This window comes from Hemibagrus wyckioides, linkage group LG08, assembly GCF_019097595.1.
Source record: "Hemibagrus wyckioides isolate EC202008001 linkage group LG08, SWU_Hwy_1.0, whole genome shotgun sequence".
Taxonomy (NCBI): domain Eukaryota; kingdom Metazoa; phylum Chordata; class Actinopteri; order Siluriformes; family Bagridae; genus Hemibagrus; species Hemibagrus wyckioides.
The window spans coordinates 22,656,876-22,679,375 of record NC_080717.1 but is presented as its reverse complement, the minus strand read 5'-3'; the positions used below and the strand labels follow the sequence as shown (position 1 = coordinate 22,679,375).

General features: G+C 42.3%; 3 protein-coding genes across 9 annotated transcripts in view; 2 read left to right on the top strand and 1 right to left on the bottom strand.

Annotated features, from left to right (window-relative positions):
* Positions 1-2,387, bottom strand: part of si:dkey-219c3.2 (transcription initiation factor TFIID subunit 4) — a 55,799-nt gene extending 53,412 nt beyond the window's left edge. The window contains exons 1-2 of the mRNA XM_058396875.1: positions 1,100-2,387; positions 1-160 (exon numbers count right to left, since the gene is read on the bottom strand). The exon at positions 1-160 is cut by the window's left edge and continues 1 nt beyond it. Of these exons, the coding sequence (XP_058252858.1) occupies positions 1-160; positions 1,100-2,387 (1,448 nt within the window). The remainder of the gene's footprint in view (positions 161-1,099) is intronic.
* Positions 2,388-4,115: 1,728 nt separating this feature from the next.
* dnajb9a (DnaJ heat shock protein family (Hsp40) member B9a) lies at positions 4,116-8,846 on the top strand. Of its 2 annotated transcripts, XM_058397897.1 has the most exons (4): positions 4,127-4,247; positions 4,651-5,943; positions 6,081-6,311; positions 6,692-8,846. In XM_058397897.1, exons 3-4 carry the CDS (start codon positions 6,095-6,097, stop codon positions 7,123-7,125), a joined length of 651 nt encoding a protein of 216 aa, XP_058253880.1. In that variant the 5' UTR covers positions 4,127-4,247; positions 4,651-5,943; positions 6,081-6,094; the 3' UTR covers positions 7,126-8,846. The 2 variants fall into 2 exon arrangements, with proteins under 2 accessions (XP_058253879.1, XP_058253880.1); XM_058397896.1 differs by lacking the exon at positions 4,651-5,943 and having other exon boundaries at positions 4,116-4,247.
* Positions 8,847-9,258: 412 nt separating this feature from the next.
* Positions 9,259-22,339, top strand: dnm1l (dynamin 1-like). Of its 6 annotated transcripts, none has more exons than XM_058396659.1 (20): positions 9,259-9,496; positions 11,069-11,201; positions 11,715-11,750; positions 13,576-13,622; positions 14,932-15,003; positions 15,079-15,165; positions 15,249-15,411; positions 15,519-15,639; positions 15,738-15,869; positions 16,471-16,677; positions 16,858-16,978; positions 17,211-17,366; positions 17,502-17,591; positions 17,682-17,774; positions 18,427-18,480; positions 18,659-18,730; positions 19,761-19,916; positions 20,153-20,262; positions 20,907-21,066; positions 21,918-22,339. In XM_058396659.1, exons 1-20 carry the CDS (start codon positions 9,395-9,397, stop codon positions 21,972-21,974), a joined length of 2,169 nt encoding a protein of 722 aa, XP_058252642.1. In that variant the 5' UTR covers positions 9,259-9,394; the 3' UTR covers positions 21,975-22,339. The 6 variants fall into 6 exon arrangements, with proteins under 6 accessions (XP_058252642.1, XP_058252641.1, XP_058252644.1 ...); XM_058396658.1 differs by having other exon boundaries at positions 9,260-9,496; positions 11,069-11,213; XM_058396661.1 differs by lacking the exon at positions 11,715-11,750 and having other exon boundaries at positions 9,260-9,496.
* Positions 22,340-22,500: the final 161 nt, after the last annotated feature.

Here is a 22,500-nt window from a genome sequence, read left to right as displayed (position 1 = left end):
TGCTGCACAGGAGTGGTGACTCGGATGGTGGCCCCGGTGGTGGTCGTCGCAGGCGTCTGAGACAGAGTCCCTTTCGTTTGAGTCTGAGCCTTGGCCTGGGCCAGAACCTGCTGAGGAACCAGCACCAGCTGGCCCGCTTCGGTCCGAACAAGCACCATTCCTACAGCACAGACGACACACCTCATCAAAACTTTCACAAAATATACAGGAAGTAGGAACGTGACTCTGCGGCAGTGACCAACTTTAACGCAACACTCGATCAAGATAAGCACTCGTATTATTCAGACATACTGATTCATCAGCTCTTTTAGATTAATCCCTAAATCAGTTCCTGATATTCTCTAATGTAATAACGTAACAGAGGATAGCCCACTGACTCAGACCATCCCATCCGAATTTATAACGTTCACTTGTGAAAGTGAAAACGAAACATCTGACCAAATCTACCTTTATATTAAATCAATAACAATATGAACTATTTTCTATTGTCTTCTTCTCCTATAAACAACCGGCTACTGAACAGACAAGTAAAAGCCCCGTCCCAATACAGAGGGCAGGGCGGGCACAAAAGCAGGCGTGTAAATGAATGGAAGTTGTATAGAATAAATGTAACTATGTCCTTGGAATAAAAATACGATGACTAAAAATGACTTGTTCATTACAGGACTGGCTCTGAAAGTAGATCTGTGGAGAGCTGTAATTGACGGGAAATCAAAATGCACCGTTAAAGTGAAATCATAGCGATATCGTTATCTTATGAGTTTGCATATTATCGTATTCTTTTAAGCGGTCAGTTAAATGAAATGGGTTTAATCCAATAACTAGACCTGTAAATAACATCCGCTTAATTAGACTATAACTTTTCAGTTAAGGAGCGCTCCTAATATATTTTGTAGTGTCGTGAACTCTGGGTGTTTAATAAATAGCTGCAGCTGAAATAAATCTGTACTGAGACCACCGTGAATTTATTTCACAGTAACAGAAAAGTCAGAGAAAGCCCAGCATTAGAGAAGCTGAGCCAATCACAGAAAGTTTCTGAGGAATCCAGGAGGACCTGAGAGTAGAGTGGAAATGATGCTGGTGGTGTCTGCAGACTTACCCGGCGGTATAGTGAATCCAGGCGGTAACTGAATCGTAGTCTGTTGCTGGGGTCTGACCGTGAGCTGAGGTACCACCGCCCTCAGAGCAGGTGCCGCAGGAACCCCGGGTCGCACGGGAGCGGCGCTCACTGCTGGAGATGGAGTGGCGGGTCTCAGCATACCCCCAGCCTGCCCGGAAAGTCCTGCTTCTGGCTTCACCAACACTGACGGAGTGCTCACTACCGTGAGCGAGGTACTGACCGCATCCGACTGCACGGGTGTGCCAGTTATAGGAGGCCGCACAGCTACGGTCGAACCGGCAAGCTGATTCGGGACAATAGTTTTGATCTGGGTTTGGGGGTTCGCCTTGATCAGACTCGCATTGGAAAAGGTCAGCGCAGAGGCTGGGACAGGGGCGACACTCACAGACACTGCAAGTTTAGGGTCACTAGGACTGGGTGAGATGTTGGAAGGTCGATGCAGGGCAACAGCAGGAACCGTCTGAGTAGCTGATACACTCACAGGCTGGGACAGTATATGGTTAGGCTGAACAGAAGCACCAAGAAAAGTACCGTTAGTGCCTTTGGAAGTGGATGTGTTGCTGTTGTCGGTGCCTAAGCCAGAGCCAATGACAGCCCCATTCACACCAGTCTGTAATCCGGCTACAGGAGCGGGGGCAGAGGCGAGAGCTACAGTGGCACTGCTGCCATTCTCTCCGGCCAGGGGTCTGGAAGAAACGGCGCGAATAGTTGAAGCTATGTGATTTGTGTTAGTGAGAGTGTCGGTAGCTGATGAGGAGGATGATGATGATGGTGAGGGTGATGATGATGCTACAACTGCTGCGTCACTTGAACAGTTCGGAGAAGTTGCGAGTCCCGGTACACCGGGCTTTGGTACTAACGTGATGTTTGGCTGAACTCGGTTGGTAGCCATCACCCCCACGGCGTTCAGAGCGGAAGAGCCCGGGACAGAGTTGGTGCTCGGTGTCCTCTCGGAGCCGTTCTCCCGCTTTACCTCCACTCTGTGCAGTCCTGACGCTCGCGCCTCCAATGCGGTTCCCGCTTGAGCGGCTTGGGCTTTTCCTAAGTTATTGTTTCCGCTCTCGGGTGCTCCCGACCTCCGCGCCTCGCTCTGGGATTTATTCTGACCGCCGAGCTCCGACTCTAACGAACCCACGAGGTCGCTGACGGCTTTTTCGTCCACTTCTGAATACAGCATATCTTCCAGCGGATCTGGGACGCCCGCCATCTTTGGAAGACGCTCGACAGAGCGTGTCGTGCGCGTGCGTTGTTTTGCCGCGAAGTGCATTGTGGGGAAACGGGCGGGGTGACGTCACAACTCAGCTTCTCCCGCGTACGTGCCAGAGGTTGTGCTAGTCTGTTAAAGTGGTCTGTTAACACCAAGCGATTACATTCACACCTTTATTCTTTTAAAAAATAAAGAGCTTACAAATATATTTGTTGTATTGCCGAGGCAGTTCCATCTTCTAAACATAATATCGTCCACGACAACGATGTGAAGTGTTACACAAACACAGCCTTTGTTTAAAGTGGTGTTCACGTGAGCACGCCGTGTGGCCCGTCCTGACCGCTGGTCATCTTAATTATTAGGGGTTTTTTCTTTAAAATCTTTCGGTCATTTCTACACGTATAATTATTGCTGATTTAATAAATAAACCATCACTTAAAATGAGCTCATGATCACCCCTAACATTTCTTTTACTACAGGGTCATGGAGCTGAATACTGTGTAAAGCGTTATGTCTAAAGAAAATTTACACTTCTACAAATAATCCTGTCTTTAAGTGTATTTTGAATTGGGTTGTTTACTTTTAAATTAGCTACCTGGTAAAATGTTATCTAAATGTGAGTCATTTTTGCTCAGAAATAACAGATGCCATTATTATATTTGTCTAGGAACTTTATTAGGTTTGTTTAAGAGCTTTTTTGATATAAACATGGATGTTAACATCTTAACATGCATGTTTGTTGACATTACATACATTAAATATTTCCAAATGTTTAAAAGTACCAGTTTCATAATTTCATATGGGTTGTGCCACAGCTTAGAGACATGATCATTTGGAACAAGTCACAAATGAACTGGAACAAGTTAATTGGTTAACTGGGACAAGTCACAAACAAACAAACAAACATAAATAAATAAGTTAAAACAGACAAGCAAAAAAAACAAACATCAGAACAGCAGGCATGTCAATAAGAAATGAAAGTTGTGTAAAAGATTAAAATATTTTTTTTTATTTATTCATTTATTGGTTGTTTGTTAGTTTTTGTTTGTTTTGTTTCTTTGTTTGTTTTTAACTTTCATTTCAGTCATATCTAAAGACAGTTCAAACTTCATCTCCGGAATATAAATAAAATGATGATATAATGGAATATAAATAAGACTGAAAATGACTTATTCATTCATGCCTTTTCTTTATTATTATTATTATTATTATTATTACTTAAACACAGATAGGCTTACAAAATAATATTCATTTCATTCTAATAATATGGGTAGAATTTTCAGGATTAAACTCTATGGCTCTAATAAATAGCTAAAAAAAAGAGAGAGAATAAACATTTAATTATTGTTCATGAAATAAATGTATACCGAGGGCACCATGAATTTATTTTACAGTTAAAGCTCTGATTCATTCACAGCTTAGAAAGAGAATCATTATTAACTGGGTTAACTGGTTTAGAGAACATCCTAAACAAACGATTATGATTATGTCTTTTAATCATTTACTGAGCCATCGCAGTATAAACGGTGTGGCATTTTATATCTCTTCCACACTGCTATGGTTTTTAGGGTCTGATTGGCTGCTGATTACTACAATATAGTTTCTGTCATAATTATAACAAATGTGCAATAATTGCAATGAGTCTGTAAATTTCAGATCTTTTGATATAGAGCCTTTAATTTGTTGTAAATACACATCATTTTCCTCTGATTACTCAGAACCGGAAGTGCAGTAACTCCACATTACGCCTCCGCCGTGCTCTGCCCCACCTCGCTGGAAACAGCACGAGCCGTCGTTGGGCGCACGTGAAGGTCACATTGCACAAATCCAGCCAATGCGCTTGCGCTTCGTGTTGTTGCTTGGAATGGAAACGAAAGCGAACCGTTATCTGTGCTTCCCCGATGACTGTCTATATTAAAGGTATCTTTCGTTTCTTTTTTTTAATTATGTATTGGAAATAATTGCGTTTATCCAAGCGTTTTCGCTCCGTTTTGGTGTAATTTCTGTTACGGTATCTGTTTCGGGTATTAGCTTAGCTGTTAGCTCATGGACTCCAAGGCGACTGGCTGACGTTTTGTGTAACTTTCAGTTTTATTGATGCCCAAAAAGAGTAATAAATAAGTAAACAGTATGTCAGTAATATGCAGATTATTATAGCTGTAGTTTTGTAGTTATAACTAGTGTGTGTGTGTGTGTGTATATATATATATATATATATATATATATATATATATATATATATATATGTACACACACCAATCAGGCATAACATTATGACCACCTGCCTAATATTGTGTTGCTCCCTTTTTTGCTACCTAAACAGCCCTGACCCGTCATGCACTGTGTATCCTGACACCTTTCTGTCAGAACCAGCATTAATTTCTTCAGCAATTTGAGCAACAGTCTGTTGGATCGGATCACACGGGCCAGCCTTCACTCCCCACGTGCATCAATGAGCCTTGGCCACCCATGACCCTGTCTCTGGTTCACCACTGTTCCTTCCTTGGACCACTTTTGATAGATACTGACCACTGCAGACCGGGAACACCCCACGAGAGCTGCAGTTTTGGAGATGCTCTGATCCAGTCGTCTAGCCATCACAATTTGGCCCTTGTCAAACTCGCTCAAATCCTTACACTTGTCCATTTTTCCTGCTTCTAACACATCAACTTTGAGGACAAAATGTTCACTTGCTGCCTAATATATCCCACCCACTAACAGGTGCCATGATGAGGTGATAGGAGAGTCAGTGTTATTCACTTCACCTCTCAGTGCTCCAGTGTTATGAATGTTTTAATTGTTCCGTGGGGAAAAAAACTGTTCTCGTGCCTGGGCTGTTCAGAAGGCAACAGTTTGCAGGGAGAGTGGGCTCGGTGTAAGGGGTCCAAAGTGATTTTCTTAGCCTTTTTTATCACTCTGGAGGTTTAAAGATCTTAGAGGTTGGGTGGGAGGGTACCAATAATCCTCTGAGCAGTCCTGGGTGTCTGTTGTAGTGTCTTGATGTCTGATTTGGTAGCTGACCAAAACCAGATTTTATGGATGAACACAGGACAGATGCAATGATGGCAGAGTAGAACTGTTTCAGCAGCAGGTTATAGCCGTCATGTATGATGAAGTTATAACCATCCTAAGAGTGGAAGTGGAAGAAAAAAAACCCAAGACTTGTGTGTTTTTAATGCTGTACAATTATCTTCACTTTTACAGAGTTTTACTTTGATGGTATTTTTCATCTCTAGATTTATTTGTACTATCATTAGGGTATGATTTTGGTAACATCTGGAAGTCACTCTGGATATGGACAATGGATAAGGAATATTAATGTAATAAGGAATGGATAAGGACAAAGAATAAGGATTATTCTCACATTGAGATGGTCAGTGGAATTTATTTTACAGTTAAACAGCCGTCTGGCTAAAAAAAAAAAAAAAACCACCTGATCTGGACACGAAGAAACAGAGGAGACTGTAAAAAAAAAAAAAAAAAAAGCAGGTAGACAAGTAATAAATAGAGTTGCAGGCAATCAAATCATTGTTTTGGAAACCTTAACTGTGAGGTGATCATACACAGTGATATCTGGGGATATCTGGAATAACTGGATGATTTGAAGAAGTGCATGGTGAGATTTGCTGGCTGTGATTATATAAAAAAAACCTAAATGCAATTCAGAAACCTCGTATCATCGTACCATGTTAATCTAACTATCAAGCCTGTAGACTGACGTATACATCTATCTCCCTTCTTTTTATCGAACAGGCACAAGCAACAGCATGGCCACAGTGCAGTCGACGCTAATGTTCGCTGTGTGCATCCTGATGATAACAGAACTGATACTAGCCAAGAAGGACTACTATGATATTTTGGGTGTACCTAAAGACGCCAGTGAGCGTCAGATAAAGAAGGCTTTTCACAAACTCGCCATGAAATATCATCCAGACAAGAATAAGAGCCCTGATGCAGAGGCAAAGTTCCGGGAAATAGCGGAAGGTAAGTCATTAAACAGTTTGCAATATATCTGTACGTGCAACAGTAGTGTCAGACATGCTGGAGAAATTTAACCTGCACTAATATAACAAAAGATCACAGTCCAGTTGTGTAAGGCCAGGTTTTTATGTTAATCATAGCTTACTCTTTTGCAAGTCCAGCTTTCTGCAGAAGGGGGCAGGGTTGATCAGAATTCCTCAGGGAATGGGCTTTAAAAATCAGTCTTGTACACACCTTCACATCACAACAATTTTCCAAAGTGTGTGACATCATTCATTTCCCCTTTGTGTACACTGGGAAAAACCTTGAATGATCAGCTGCTTTATGTTGAATGATTTTCCCATCACAGTTCAGTCTAAGCTCTATTCTCTCGTCTTTTCCAGCATATGAAACTCTATCGGATGAGAAAAGGAGGCGCGAGTACGATCGGCTGAGGCAGAGTGCTTTCTCCAGCGAAGACGTGAAAGGAGGACACCAGTACTTCCAGCAGACCTTTGACTTTAACTTTGAGGACATGTTCAGAGACTTCGATATCTACAGCCAGAACAGGCACGCACGCCCTAAACGGAATTTCGAGGAGCATTTCCGGGCTCACCAGCACGGCCACAACCGCCACAAGAGGCACTTCCAAGGAGCTTTCGGCGCCGGCTTCTTCGAGGATCTCTCTGACGACATGGAGAGAATGTTTACGTTCGACAGACATGCCAAGCGGACTGAGGGCAGGTTTCACGGCATGGCATCGAAGCAGCACTGCAGGACTGTGACTCAGAGGAGGGGGAATATGGTCACCACTTATACGGACTGTACCTCATCCTGAGAGCGCCGGGACTCCTCAGTATAGTTTCCTCCTCACCTATAGTTAAGCTAATTTTGTCTGGATTAGACATTACTAATTTATAAACTTGCTGCTGAGATGAATGAAGCTCAATTTTGCGTATAAGTTTTGACAAGGAGCACTATTAGGGATTTTCATTTTATTAACTGACGTCGATTACCCACTTCTTGCAGAATTACAAAGCCCTCCTGTCCTATGACTCCATGTTAAATTCCGATTGGATTTGGTTTGATGATTATTCACACACATGACGTGTAAGCCTGCCATTCAGATCCAAGGATCACAGTTGGACTGTAATCAGACAAGGTCTTTTTTCAAAGCATGTTGTTATTTATACAGGGCTGTTGCAAAATGCTGACTGAAAGAAATCTCCATATATAAGTGACAGCATTCCAGATGAACTAGTTTTGTCGATCTGAACACACTAACACATTGTACACAATCGATTGCTCTGGAGGTTTAACACTTGTTTAGTATGATCCTCTTGCAGCGTGTATGCATTGTGAGTTAATGTATAAGTACTTTTTGACATTAATCTTATTCCATCAGGGGTGAACAAAGCATACATTTATTATCTAGCCCACTATGAAGCTCCAGTGTGTGTGCTCTTCCCAGTTTCGGGTTTTCTGGACTATTCAGAAATCGAGTAGATTAAGATCTGTGATTGTAGCTAACGTAATATAGCAATGTGTGGTAAGGTAGTTCATTAATACAGACTGAAAGAGGATGTGATCATGTAGCACACATGTTCTGTGACATCAAGGCCAAAATTCTGGCTTTAGCGCCTTTTATTTTCTATCAGTATCTTTAGTTCGCGAATGCATGTAGTGCTAGCTGGAGAGTCCTTTGACATCTTTGTGCTGGATTTTATTCTTTACCTGCATTTTCCAGGATCTGAAGACAGTCTGTTATTAGTGCAGCGACAATACAAAGCAGTCAGGTTTATGTTTCTTTTTATGGTTGTTTACAAGGCAATTATAATGACATGAAATAAGCTTATCCTGGAAACCCTCTTCCATGCGTAAGCAGTATGATTTGCAGTTTTTTGCGCCACGTGTGAAGATTTTCACGGTGTGGTTTTGCTTATGATTAGGAATGATCTTCTCCTACAGTTAAATAGAAACGTGGGTTTCTGTTTAGGGGCTGTTAGGCGAGTGGTTATAGATTAAAGGTCCTACGAAAGTGCTTAAACAGATTCACAAATAAATATTCATATAGAGTAAGCGGTACTCTATTCAGTTTATGTGTTTCTAAGTAGAAAATGGCAAACATGACATGAAGAGTAAACCTATGGGGGCTCATTGTTGTTTGGAAACTCTGTCAAGGATAAATGACATTATCACACGATAGCATGAATATGAACAACCTCCCCCAAAAGATATAAATATAGATTCAGCTGAAATTTCCCTGAAACACCTCAGTACTTCATTCTCCGGGCCCTTTGTCTGATTCGGTCATGTTCTTGTGTCACCTGTTACGTTGAATTATTCTGTTTTTTTGTGCAATATTTTAAAGCCAGTTGTGCCGTTAATATCGTCGTTACTTTGCTGGACTCATCACTGTTTTTGAGTTGACTCATCAACCACTTACATAAATCCTATGGATAGAGGAGAAATATCTAAATATATATATAAATATATATATGAATGTCTATATTCTAATGCAAACGTTACATAATATTCTTGGGTGGAATAAAATGTGAAAACGCACTTGCCTTCTGTATTTTTTTTTTTTAATTTTTTATTACGTAAAGTGATGATTTAGTGAATTTCTAATTTTGGAAAAGTTATTATAAGTATTAACAACACACTGGAAATCACTTTGGCTTCAATTGTCTCTGAAAGAAAACGTTTGAAGACCTACTATATTAGAGAAACTGAGTTGAGAGCATGCTGTGAAGTGGGGGGAAATATTATAAATGATATTATTATAAATATTTTCAACTTATTTTTTTAATGACACCCCCCCCCCCTTGAGTACATGTACGAACTGTAGCTATACATAGAAAATAGCTTCAGAAATAGAGAAACGCGGAAGTGTAGTTTCCATGACCTCACGCTTGAACGCGCTATCTGCTTGGAGAACTCAAAGTCCCATAATGCATTGCGCGAAGCTTGGTGCGCGCGCATCTGTCAGAGCGGCTTGCTAATGGTGGCTGTGTGAGGGACGTTTGGATGACTTTGTGCCGTGTTTAGCAGCGCGGTTCACTCGCCGGTTCATTCATTTTGACAGGCAGCGATTGCCAAAAGCAATGGAGGCCCTTATTCCTGTCATTAACAAGCTCCAGGATGTGTTTAACACCGTGGGCGCGGATATCATTCAGCTGCCGCAGATCGCAGTGGTCGGGACGCAGGTAAACGCACAGCTAGCGTTAGCATTAGCCCGCTAGCACTAATGAATGCTTGGGGCAACATTTAGAAAGAAAAAAAAAAGGACACAGCATTTTGGTTCATTTTTCTTTACGACTCTTTAACATCAAGGCTGTGTGCTATACTCAAGTCAAGTCCTTTTACATAACTAGTCAGTTGTAAGATAACCAGCTAGCTAACTTTACTGAACCTAGCTGTCTATAATGACTGTCAAAGCTGTACACTAAACCTTACTGGGGTTAGTGTAGCTGGATGGCGTGAGATCTTTTGAGTGCACTCTCTAGGGAACTTCACTTGGATGTAGAGTAGGTTACAGCAGGTGGAAATGAAGATGGGCCACAGCCAGGGACACTAGGGTAGTTATAGCAGAGGCGCCCTATGTGGCGCCCTATACGAGGTTTATTTCGGATGAGCCACGAAAACAAGACAGTTTCGTCTCCTTGAACGTGTTTCTCCTAAAATATTTGTGATGTGCTGAGAGTTCATGATGGTAATTGGTTTGTTTTTGTTCTTGTTTCTGTGCGAAATGAGAGGGTTTGTGCAGCACTGACGTCACTGGGGGTCATTTCTAGTACAGTTTCAATAACATCTAATAGGAGAGGGAATATTGGAAGGAATAACAGATGGATGTAGGGGAAACAGCCTGCAGTGCAGATACGTGATGCTGTGGAGCTGATGCTGAGCTCGTAACCAAGTGGGATCTGAGATGTTTCTGATGTCCCAGTAGGAAAGATCTCCAGCTACGAATCGTATGAGTAGTAACGAGTATATAACCGCTTTATAAATACGAAAAAATCCCTGCTCTGAAAGAATTTCGAGCAACTTGAGTTGCGATTCAGTGATGTCACTTTGACATGGTGGCTCTTATAAAGAACAATAACAAGTTTCTGGTTTTGTTTGAAATCGCTAAATAATTGCAGATACACTATATTGCCAAAAGTTATGGGACGTCTGCCTTCACATGAATGTAATATGGAGTTGACCTGGCCTTTGCAGCTATAACAGCTTCTACACCATTTCTCTAGAAGCGCATTTGTAAGGTCAGGCACTGATGTTGGACGAGAAGATCTGGCTCGCAGTCTCTGCTCAAATTCATCCCAAAGGTGTTCTATCAGGTTGAGGTCAGAACTTTGTGCAGGCCAGTCAAGTTCCTCCACACCAAACACTGGCACGAGTTTCCGGTTGTAATAAACACAGCCTGAATTATGGCAGAGACTCGACCTGGCTCTCTTTAGCAGTCTGTGAGATGACGAGCACAATGATGTTGATGGTTATAGTAGAAAGCTTTAAAATCTGATCTAAAGAACCAGACAGACTAAGGGACTAAAGCACAGCTGCATCACTTTCTTTAGCACCACTGTTAACTGGTAGTCTGTCCAATTAACTTGGTCCTCACGTGAGTGTGATTGGTGTCCACACAGCCTCAGAAACTAAGAACATAGATGAAAGAAAACACTCCAGGGTTCAATTTAAACAGTAAACAATGCTTCAAACATCTACTGTAAAAAAGAAAGTGCAAGTGTTTCTAACATGGCAGTGACCTTTCTGTGTAACAGAGCAGTGGAAAAAGCTCAGTGTTAGAGAGTCTGGTTGGCAGAGACCTCTTGCCTCGAGGTACGGGCATCGTGACACGCAGGCCACTCATCCTGCAGCTGGTGCACGTGGACCCAGAGGACCGGAGAAAGACGAGTGAGGAGAACGGTACACACACTCCCTACACACACACACACCTTCATCCTTTCCTTTTGTTGTGTGTGTGTGTGTGTGTGCAAACAAGAATGAGCAGAGTTATGGTTAGGCCAGCACTTCTAATACTCAGCTGGTCACAACAATAAGACTGGCATGCAGTGTGATTTTCAGTAGCTACACACACACACACACACACAAAGAGCTTAAAGAACAATTCCTGAATCACTCCTCAGCTTTTTGTAGTCAATGAATGAGCAGAGTGACTTCTGTAACATAAAAGCTCCCTAAAAATATGTAGGTCAGCTTTTGATTTGGGAAATAAAGCTATTTGTGCTAGTGTTAATCTCACTGATTTATCCCCGAAGAATTAAACAGGATATTCTGAGTGCAGTTAATGTCAGCATTCAGGTCACTGGCTCATGTGCTACAGCCTCTAGAGACTGCATTGCTATATGGAGATAACAGTTGTCTTGGGCTAACCCTATTCTTCTTGTCGTCTCTCTTTAACCACAGACCCCAATTCCTGGAAAAATGGACGCCTTTATAAAGGTCTCCTTTTCCTTGTTGCTTGCGCTCCTGTTTGTGTTGAGCAGCTCACATGTTGATCATTTGGTTTTCACCTTTGTTTTCCTTATGTTTTTTTTATTTTAAATAGTTGAAGTATCAGAAATAGTGGCTTAATATAATCCAGACAAACTAACAGATTTCAGACCAGCCCTGAACTACAAATAAATTGAACGACTATATTTCTTTAAACTAACAGAGCATACCTTTTACCATATGTATACACAAGCAAGCAACAAGTCTCTCATGTTGTTTGTGCTTTGTCTCTTGTTGGGGTGTATCAACTGCTGCACCCTTGGGTGTGCACTGTACTGCTTGCTTTGTAGCTCTTAACGGTAGAAAAGTTGAATGAACATACAATATATTGTCAAAAGTTTTGGGACACCCCTCCAAATCATTGAATTCAGGGGCTGGACTCGGCCCCTTAGTTCCAGTGAAAGGAACTCTTAATGTTTCAGCATACCAAGACATTTTGGACATTTTCATGCTCCCAACTTTGTGGGAACAGTTTGGTGATGACCCCTTCCTCTTCAAACATGACTGCACACCAGTGCACAAAGCAAGCTCCATAAAGACGTGGATGAGTGAGTTTGGTGTGTGTCCTGACCTCAATCCAGTAGAATACCTCTGGGATGAATTAGAGCGGAGACTGCGAGACAGGTCTTCTCGTCCAACATCAGTGCCTGACCACACAAATGCACTTGTAGTGGAATGGTCGAAAATTCCCATAAACACACTCCTAAACCTTGTGGAAAGCCTTCCCAGAAGAGTTGAAGCTGTTATAGATGCAAAGGGTGGGCCAACTCCATATTACATTCATGTGCATGTAAAGGCAGACGTCCCAGTTTTGGCCTGGCTCACAGTCTCCGCTCTAATTCATCCCAATGGTGTTCTATCAGGTTGAGGTCAGGACTCTGCGCCAGACAAGTTCCTCCACACCAAACTCCCTCATCCATGTCTTTATGGACCTTGCTTTGGTCACTGGTGTGCAGTCATGTTGGAACAGGAAGGGGTCATCCCCAAACTGTTCCCACAAAGTTGGGAGCATGGAATTGTCCAAAATGTCTGAAGCATTAAGAGTTCCTTTCACTGGAACTAAGGGGCTGAGCCCAGCCCCTGAATTCAATGATTTGGAGGGGTGTCCCAAAACCTTTGGCAATATAGTGTACATCACGGCTTAGACTAGCTGTCTGTTAGTTTGTCGCTTGCTAGTGTGAACATCATGTGCTTCAGCAGAACACTAACACGCATTGTTGCATGAAAGGAGCAGTTTGTAACATTTAGCTCGTCGCTTTATTTCATACTTCCGTTTACAGTTTTTCCTGCCCTGAATTTAGCCCCGCCCCTTCCTGAAACACCTGCTCAGTTCTTCCTTTTTCCTCTAAAGGCTATACAAGGTTTTTGTAATGTCAGGGTGTCTAAAAGGGTGTTTTTATTACAAATGTGTCTGAAAATGACAAACTGCTCCTTTAAAGTGAAAGTGAGAAGCTTATAATAGACCAGAGTGCTCGGTGTTCACATAATGAACTGTACATGTTTACTGAATCAAGGCTCTGAGTTGCTTTGGCTCATAGCTCACATCTGAACAAACAAATCGATTGTACAGCTTTCCTGTTTATTTCCTGTAATCCGAGTCCATACGGGCCATTTTTCCGTGCTTTATGCTTTTAACACACCTGATCCATTTTAAGAATTGATGGATGATTTAGATCATATGAGTTGCTTTAGATATTGAGGCTCTGGACTGGGATTAGAAGCTTGCGTGTCCAACATGTTAGTAACCTCTCGGAGTTTCACTGTGTGCTTCCAGGTGTGGAGAGTGAAGAATGGGGTAAATTTCTACACACCAAAAATAAGGTATGTTTCCTGCACTTCAGTGGGACAGTTTTGTAAATGTTTAAACAATGCCATTTTCTATAGCTGTGTCCCAAATGATGTACTACACACTATGCACTTACACTATACCCTCTGTATGCTAACATTATTTTCTTTTATGATTTAAAATGATATTAAGTGGATAATTTGCATTTGTTAGTTTCACATTGTAGTCAATGGTGGTTAATTATGGACATGCACTGATCAGGCATAACATTATGACCACTGCCAGGTGAAGTGAAGAATGCTGATTATCTCCTCATCATGGCACCTGTTAGTGGGTGGGATATATTAGGCAGCAAGTGAACATTTTTGTCCTCAAAAATGTTTGGAGTTTGACTAAGGGCCAAATTGTGATGTCTAGACGACTGGATCAGAGCATCTTCAAAACTGCAGCTCTTGTGGGGTGTTCCCGGTCTGCAGTGGTCATTATCTATCAAAAGTGGTTCAAGGAAGGAACAGTGGTGAACCAGTGACAGGGTCATGGGCGGCCAAGGCTCATTCATACACGTGGGGAGTGAAGGCTGGCCCGTGTGATCCGATCCAACAGACGAGCTACTGTTGCTCAAATTGCTGAAGAAGTTAATACTGGTTTTGATAGAAAGGGGTCAGAATATACAGTGCATGACTGGTCAGGGCTGTTTTGGCAGCAAAAGGGGGACCAACACAATATCAAGCAAGTGGTCATAATGTTATGCCTGATTGGTGTATGCCCTAGGAACAACATTTGTATGACAATCATTCTATCTGTAATATATTACAGCTAGTACTATTGTATAGTACTAATAATTAATGCAATAGTTAAAGGATTTCTAGATGTAATACTGTTACTCTTAATATTGCTAATATTAAAATACTAAATTTGAATTTTTATTTTCCTATAAAGCTGCTTTGTGACAATGTCTGAATGTCCAACATTAAAATTGCGATGGAAATAAATTTTAATTAAAATGAGATTACACATCTCTTTATTTAAGGCTTCTGTTCATGTGTTTTGATCTGATGCTGATGGAGGAAAAGAGGCAGAGGAGGGCTTGAAGAATTACATGAACACTTCTTTAAAACAATACAGAGTCTTAATGAAGATGACCTCTGTCTTAGAGAGCTGTGCCTGAGGGTGCAGGTGCCCTGGACATAACAATATATCATATTATTTAGGGATTAAAAGTGGATTCACTGGTTTGCATTAAGGAGGTCTGAGAAAAATGCGGAGCTGACATTTGTCCTGTGTTGGATTTGTGAGTATTCGGTCTCCTCCCTTAACATAAATCTTCTGCTTCTTGTGTTTTAGATCTACACAGATTTTGATGAAATCAGACAAGAAATTGAAGCAGAAACAGAACGGATTTCCGGCACCAACAAGGTACATATCATCCTATAACATATATACAGATACTTGTGGTCCTTGTAGTGCTGATGTTCTTTATATTTTCCTCAGGGCATCAGCAATGATCCGATCCACCTCAAGATCTTCTCTCCTCATGTGGTGAACCTCACTTTGGTGGATCTTCCTGGTATCACAAAGGTCATTCTGTCTTTCAGCCCAACATCAGCACGGTCACATCATGATCATTAACTGTTAGAATGACCCTGTGTGTTTGTGTACAGGTTCCTGTTGGTGACCAGCCCAAAGACATCGAGGTCCAAATCCGTGAGCTGATCCTGCAGTATATTAGCAACCCAAACTGCATTATATTAGCTGTTACAGCCGCCAACACAGACATGGCTACGTCTGAGGCCCTCAAAGTAGCTCGTGAGGTCGACCCTGATGGTCAGTCTGTTAGTCAAACTCCACTCTATTATTAACAGTAGAGAATTTGAATATGGCTGCTATAGCTATATCTCGCCTTCATGCTCCTTGTGTTTTGTCACCTTTAGGCCGCAGGACACTTGCTGTAGTGACAAAACTGGACCTGATGGATGCGGGCACAGACGCCATGGACGTGCTTATGGGCAGAGTCATTCCTGTTAAACTGGGACTCATAGGAGTCGTCAATAGGTGACCAAAGAATAACACATCCTTCTGTTATTTCTAGAACATGATATGTTAGTTATACTTACTACACTGTTGTGTTTCTTGTGTACTCAATTCTCCAGGAGCCAGCTCGACATCAACAACAAGAAATCAGTGGCTGATGCTATCCGTGACGAGTACGCCTTCCTCCAGAAGAAGTATCCTTCCTTAGCTAACAGAAACGGAACCAAATACCTGGCCAGAACGTTGAATAGGTACGATTCAGAATTACGGTCATGATCTATATATTTGGTACACTTTTTGGCTCAGGCGAATATACCAAGGTATGAATGCGCTAATCTCCAAATTGCCCGTAGTGTGTGATTGTGTGAGTGAATGAGTGTGTGATGGGTTGGCACTCCGTCCAGGGTGTATCCTGCCTTGATGCCCGATGACGCCTAAGATAGGCACAGGCTCCCCGTGACCTGAGGATAGATCGGATAAGCGGTAGGGACAACGAAATGAAATGAAATGAAGGCGCTGCCCAGTGTTAGGACGTTTCTTTGTTGCTATGGCGATTCATTCGGTGTAGTGGCTAGTTCACCTTTCCTACGTGGAAGCAGCTTCTTAGGGGTGCGCTACCTGATCTCATCATCGTTGCATCAGGCTTGAGTTCTCTTAAAATAGTGGTCTGGTGCTCACTGCCACTGAACTATAATGCTGTGTGCGTCAGGCATGGAAGCTTTCACGCCCAGTACTGCACACTGTAGCGTAACGTTATTGTCACATTACAAGACATGGTGACCTGCTGTTTTTTTATCTTCACTTCATTAAATTTCATCTCTCTCTCTCTCTCTCTCTCTCTCTCTCTCCCAGGTTGTTGATGCACCACATCCGGGATTGTCTGCCAGAGCTGAAGACACGCATCAACGTCCTTGCTGCTCAGTACCAGTCTCTGCTCAGCAGCTACGGAGAGCCCGTGGAGGACAAGAGCGCCACCCTGCTGCAGCTCATCACCAAGTTCGCCGCAGAGTACTGCAACACTATCGAGGGAACAGCCAAATACATCGAGACTGCTGAACTGTGTGTATTTCTTCTGGTAGAATGAGCTGTGAACATACAGTGCTGTGCATATTTAACTGGACTGCCTTGTTTTATATATCTCCGGGGCTGTAAATACAACCACATTTTGCACTTTTCTACGTTCCTGTCCTGGTCTGCGGTATCAGGCAGTTAAACAGCGCTGTTATTCATGTGTTTCAGGTGTGGTGGTGCCAGAATTTGCTATATTTTCCATGAAACGTTTGGTAGGACGCTGGAGTCAGTCGATCCTCTTGGTGGACTTACGACCATAGATGTGCTCACAGCCATCAGAAATGCCACGGTGATTTTCACTTAAATAACGTGGCGTTTGTAAAAGTATTAAGAATGCTTCTTGTAGTACTGACATGAAATCTCCTAAACGGCAGTGCTGCAGGTTCCGTCGTAATTCGTTCTACACAGAACCTGTACAGAAGCTGCCCAGAGACATTTATGCAAAGGCTGCTGGGTATTGTAGTTTGCTTTGGAAAATATTGTGAAGACAGCAGGGTGATGTAACTCTTGTGTGCATGCAGGGACCACGTCCTGCTCTGTTTGTGCCCGAGGTGTCGTTTGAGCTGCTGGTGAAGAGACAGGTGAAGCGTTTAGAGGAGCCCAGTCTGCGGTGTGTGGAGCTCGTTCATGAAGAGATGCAGCGAATCATCCAGCACTGCAGTAACTACAGCACCCAGGTCCGTATGTCTTTGGCTTTGTATCTGGAGAATTTCTTCAATTCCCTCTCGGAGAGAGATTCTTATTCATCCTGATCCATCTATCACTTGGCAGGTGTCTTTGTACAAACTTGAAAGAGTGCCGTTTGTTTTCAGGAGTTGCTGCGCTTCCCGAAGCTCCACGATGCCATAGTAGAAGTAGTCACGTCTCTCCTGAGGAAAAGACTTCCTGTCACTAACGAGATGGTGCGACTCATTTTTTTTTTGCTCATTCGTTCACTGCACCGTCACTCTACACAAGCCGGCGGTGTCACTCAGGATGTGATTGTGTTGCAGGTTCACAACTTGGTAGCTATCGAGTTGGCGTACATCAACACCAAACATCCAGACTTTGCTGATGCCTGTGGACTCATGAACAACAACATAGAGGTTGGATTATTTTTTTTCTGCTTCTGCAGTTGGCTACAGTAATTTGACTTAATTGGACCACAATAATAATAAAGCATAAAGTTTTGACTATATAATCACATCTGAAGCCTTATTCGAGCTGTAAGTGCTTACAGATTACCTCCATGATTGTAATTTGGTATGAATCAGTAAAAAATGAATAATTCTGGAACAAAAAACTTCTCTGAAACACAAAACACCCTGTTGCATAATATCCCTGTTTGAATCAAACCCCTAAAAATGTCTGTATACTGTGTTCTTGTTTTTTAATGGCAGTACAACCCCAACCCTGAGCTAAAACAATACATGGACTTCCCCATCCAATCTTGATAGTCTAATGCTAGCTAGTTAGTTAGTTAGGGCGGTTAGTTAAGACTCTGGGTCGTTCACCAGAAGATCGGGGTTTCGACCCCCAGCACCGCCAAGTTGCCACTGTTGGGCCCTTGAGCAAGGCCCTTAACCCTCTCTGCTCCAGGGGTGCTGTATCATGGCTGACTCTGTGCTCTGACCCCAACCTCCAAGGCTGGGATATGTGAAGAAAGAATTTCACTGTGCTTTAATGAATATGTGACAAATAAAGGCTATTTCATAAACCATATTACTCTAAAAGTTCATTCTGCTGTAACCTGTGCAGGAACAGAGGCGTAACAGAATGCGAGACGTCTCTTCAGCCGTTCCCCGAGACAAGGTAGTGTGTTGAAATCTGGATCATTTCTCCTGCTTACTAACACACATTTCTTTTTCTTATGCTCTTCTTACGCTCTGTGCACTGAAAGAAGCAACACTTGGTTATTTCTCTGCTGTAAAGGCCTGATTCTGATTAGTCCAGCAAGCAGCTCGGTCCTCATCTTGCTCTCTCTCTCTAGACTCTGAAGGGTCCCGGTGGTCAGTCTCTGCCCCCCAGCGATCAGGCCTCAACTGAGGGCGATGTCGCTAAGGTGTGTGGCGCACGATGGTTGTGTGCGCATGGCATGGCTTTAATACCCGCAATACTGCGCTGTTTGTGTGAAAACGTCCGACTCACATGACCTCTGACTCCTAAGCTTGTTCCGTGGAAATGATTTCTAAATTATAGTCTCTTCCTGTCCTCATAAAGGAATGAGTTTGTGCTGTGTATTTTTGCATGCTGTGTCTGTAGGCGAGTTCTCCGAGTATCCGATACAGAATTGTGTTTTATTAACTTGTTGTATGTTTAGTCTGTGTATTTTATGTGGGCATACAACGTGAAGGCTCAGACCTGTAAGCATAGCAGTGTGTTTATTTGAGACTCCTGTGTTTATAGTCAATTTCATTTCGGTTGTTTCCACGAGCTGCTGTCGTCATGTAAGAGTGTTGGCACCTTTATAAATGTCTCTTGTCTACAGCACTTGTCTAATATACTCAAGAGTTACAGAAATGTGTCCTTTTTTCTCCAGATGTCCTCTCTTTTATGAAGGAGTTCCTGTGGAGGCCTTTAGACAGCCACCATTGACGTATTCATACTCCCTAATACAATGTTAATCAATTCTGTGCACCGATACGACTGCATACATTCATTCCTCTAGCTCTCTGATGCTTTTGACTGAAAATCATCATAGCAGTGCCATCCAGGCACTACAGATTCATACTAATATGGATGTCGTAGGCCATAAAATGTTTCTGCATGTGGGCTGCAGAGTGCTTGAAAATGTGAAAAATGTTCCTATGCAACGTATTTCGGGTTGCCAGGTTGGACATATGACCCAGTTCACTGTAAAAACGGCTTCACGGTGTAACATTACAATCATCATTCCAAGGTGATTGTAATGATAGAGTCGTGATGGGAACTCTGCTGATCTGGCAACAGATGAACAAGTGTAGCAAGTTGCTGTATTTAATCTTAAGAAATGTAAACCTCATCGGTAAAGTTTGTGTTTCATCCATTTTCAAGCCAAAAATATTTCAAATATTGTATTCAAATTCACTTTGTGTGTGTGTGTGTGTGTGTAGGGTGCCAGCTCTCAGGGTGAACAGGAAACGGGTACAGGGACCTGGAGAGGCATGCTGAAAAAAGGAGAAGAGGGTCAGCCAGATGATAAGTTGAAGCAGCCGGTTCCGCTGCCAGCCAGCCCTCAGAAAGGCCATGCAGTCAACTTACTAGATGTGGTTCGTCAATACACACGACACACACTACTGCCTTTAAACCATGCACCTTACTCTAAAGTAACACCAGTGTTCCAGCCGGAACCTCACTGGATTAATTACTGAGAAATTTATTCAGTGTGTCCAAGATATTTGCCTAGTTTTAACCTAATTAATGAGGCTTACAAATGTGTGTGTGTTTTATTAGCTGCTTGCCAGCACTCATTAGTAATAATTTGCTTGTGGGGTACATTTGCCAGCCTGTACCAGTTGCCAGGAAACTCTCAGCTCGTGAGCAGAGGGACTGCGAGGTCATCGAGAGGCTCATTAAGTCCTACTTCCTCATCGTACGCAAGAACATACAGGACAGGTAACGGCACTCAGTGGCTCAATGGCTCAAAGGCTATATTAGCAGCACTCAGAGACTGTTCTCATTCCGTCAGTATAGATGACCTGCATGCTCACTACACAGCTTTCATGTCTTTTGTCTAAAATAAATTAAAAAAAATTTTGTTTCTGAAAAAATAAAATCAAATTAATTAATTTCCATCCTTATTCTGCTTAAGAAAGCCAAATTCTACAAATACGCAAATTGTTAACGACCCCCTTCACCTCTTCTCACCCGGATTCCCTGCTTAAACGCTGTAATAAGGTCTGCATTTGCATATTGGAATATGATTGGCTCTTATGTTTTATGATGCAATAACACCTGCCACATATTCAATGCTCAAGGAGTATGTCCCATTTTTATACTCAGTTTCGTTCCATTGTAATGAATTAATTATTTAAGAAAGCATTATTTTTTACAGTTTAGGGTTTTACAAGTTTAGATTTCAGTGTCGTCTCTTCCCTGATTTGTCCATTATTCGTCCATTTGTAGGAGAGTTCATTATTGTTTAGTCTTTAAGTGCAAAAAAAATTTTTTAGAAGGAAAGGTTATGAAGATTATCATAAAAAAGAGAAAGTGACTCTGTCATCAATAACACTCTCACACCCTCTCTGTGTGCTCTTCAGTGTGCCAAAGGCAGTGATGCACTTTCTGGTCAATCATGTGAAAGACAGTCTGCAGAGTGAGCTGGTTGGACAGCTGTATAAATCAGGTCTGCTGGACGATCTGCTCACCGAGTCGGAGGACATGGCGCAACGCCGCAAGGAGGCCGCAGACATGTTACAGGCAAGCTCACAGCATCACCTTCACCACCAGCACATCCTGTCACGACATTTACTAACATAACATGGCAACAAATGGGTCCAAAGATTAGACGCAGGAATGTGGGTCAAACAGATTCTTAGAGGATGGCGAGAAGTTTCTAGCCACAGAAATCTGTCTGGATACCTTCAGGAAATGACACATAAAAATTTATTAGCTAGACCACCAAGCAAGTAAAAACTCCCATGTGCTTACACAGCCCCATCTTTCAGTTGCCTAGAAACCTAGAAAAGTAATAGCTATAGAATATATATTTCATAGCACAGCAGCAATGTGATTCAGTTCAGTTCAATTCAGTTTATTTCTATAGCACTTTTAAAAATGGACATTCTCAAAGCAGCTTTTCAGAAGCATAGAAAAATAGGATAAAGTTAGGTTACTACTTATCACTAATGAGTAAGCCTGAGGCGACGGAAAAACTCCCTGAGATGATATGAGGAAGAAACCTCAAGAGGAACCAGGCTCAGAAGGGAACCTCATCCTCATTTGGGTGACACTGGACACTAAATAATGTAACTTTTGATAATGTCCTGTATGTCTTGATATGTATCTTTGCGTGTCAGTAAATATATATATTCTTGTCTGGTTCTAAAACCTACTGGGCAACTACGAATTAGAACAAAAGTGTGTCCTGGGTGTCAGGGCTACTGATTCGTCCACTTTTAAATGTTTGTTCTTGCATTTTGACACATGCAGGTGTTACATGATGATGCTGATGCCAGCTAGCTGTAAGATATATCAGAACCAGGGCATTACCACATTCCTTATTAATAGAAATTCTTGCTAACTTGTCCCCTCCCTGTGTGTGTCCACAGGCTTTACAGAAAGCCAGTCAGGTCATTGCTGAGATCCGGGAGACGCACCTGTGGTGAGGATTCATAGCTACTCAGCAGCCTCGTCTCGCTCTGCCCAATACCGACATCCAGCCTCTGGCCGTTTCAGGCAGGACAATTTGAAATGCACTGGTGTTAGCTTATGTGTGTGTGTGCATAGTGTCAATAGTTTGATAATGTCACACACACACGCCATGGACTCATTGAAGTACACTGAGGGCAGCACATGCCATTTTGTCACACACACTCAACACAACACACCGTCCACTCCAGTGGCGTCTTTCCTAATCTTACCTTATATATAATATATAAAAACAACCATGCACGCCTCATTTTCATGTGTGGCTTACCAAGCACTGTGTCCCCCAGATGTAGCTTCAATAAAAGCTAGTAATGTTAAATGAGTCGCTGTGGGTTCTGTTTGTGTACAAATCTTTCCATTACCTATAATATGTAGCAAAACTGAAAGTCCACTTTCTCATAATATATACACCGATCAGGCATAACATTATAAACACTGACAGATGGAGTGAGTAACACTGATGATCTCCTCATCGTGGCACCT

Coding starts and splice junctions, on each gene's coding strand:
- dnajb9a (XM_058397896.1), top strand. Junction 6,312..6,691: donor GTTCCGGGAAATAGCGGAAG/GTAAGTCATTAA, acceptor CGTCTTTTCCAG/CATATGAAACTCTATCGGAT.
- dnm1l (XM_058396658.1), top strand. CDS start 9,395: ATGGAGGCCCTTATTCCTGTCATTAACAAGCTCCAGGATGTGTTTAAC. Junction 11,751..13,575: donor AAATGGACGCCTTTATAAAG/GTCTCCTTTTCC, acceptor GTGTGCTTCCAG/GTGTGGAGAGTGAAGAATGG. Junction 15,004..15,078: donor GGATTTCCGGCACCAACAAG/GTACATATCATC, acceptor TATTTTCCTCAG/GGCATCAGCAATGATCCGAT.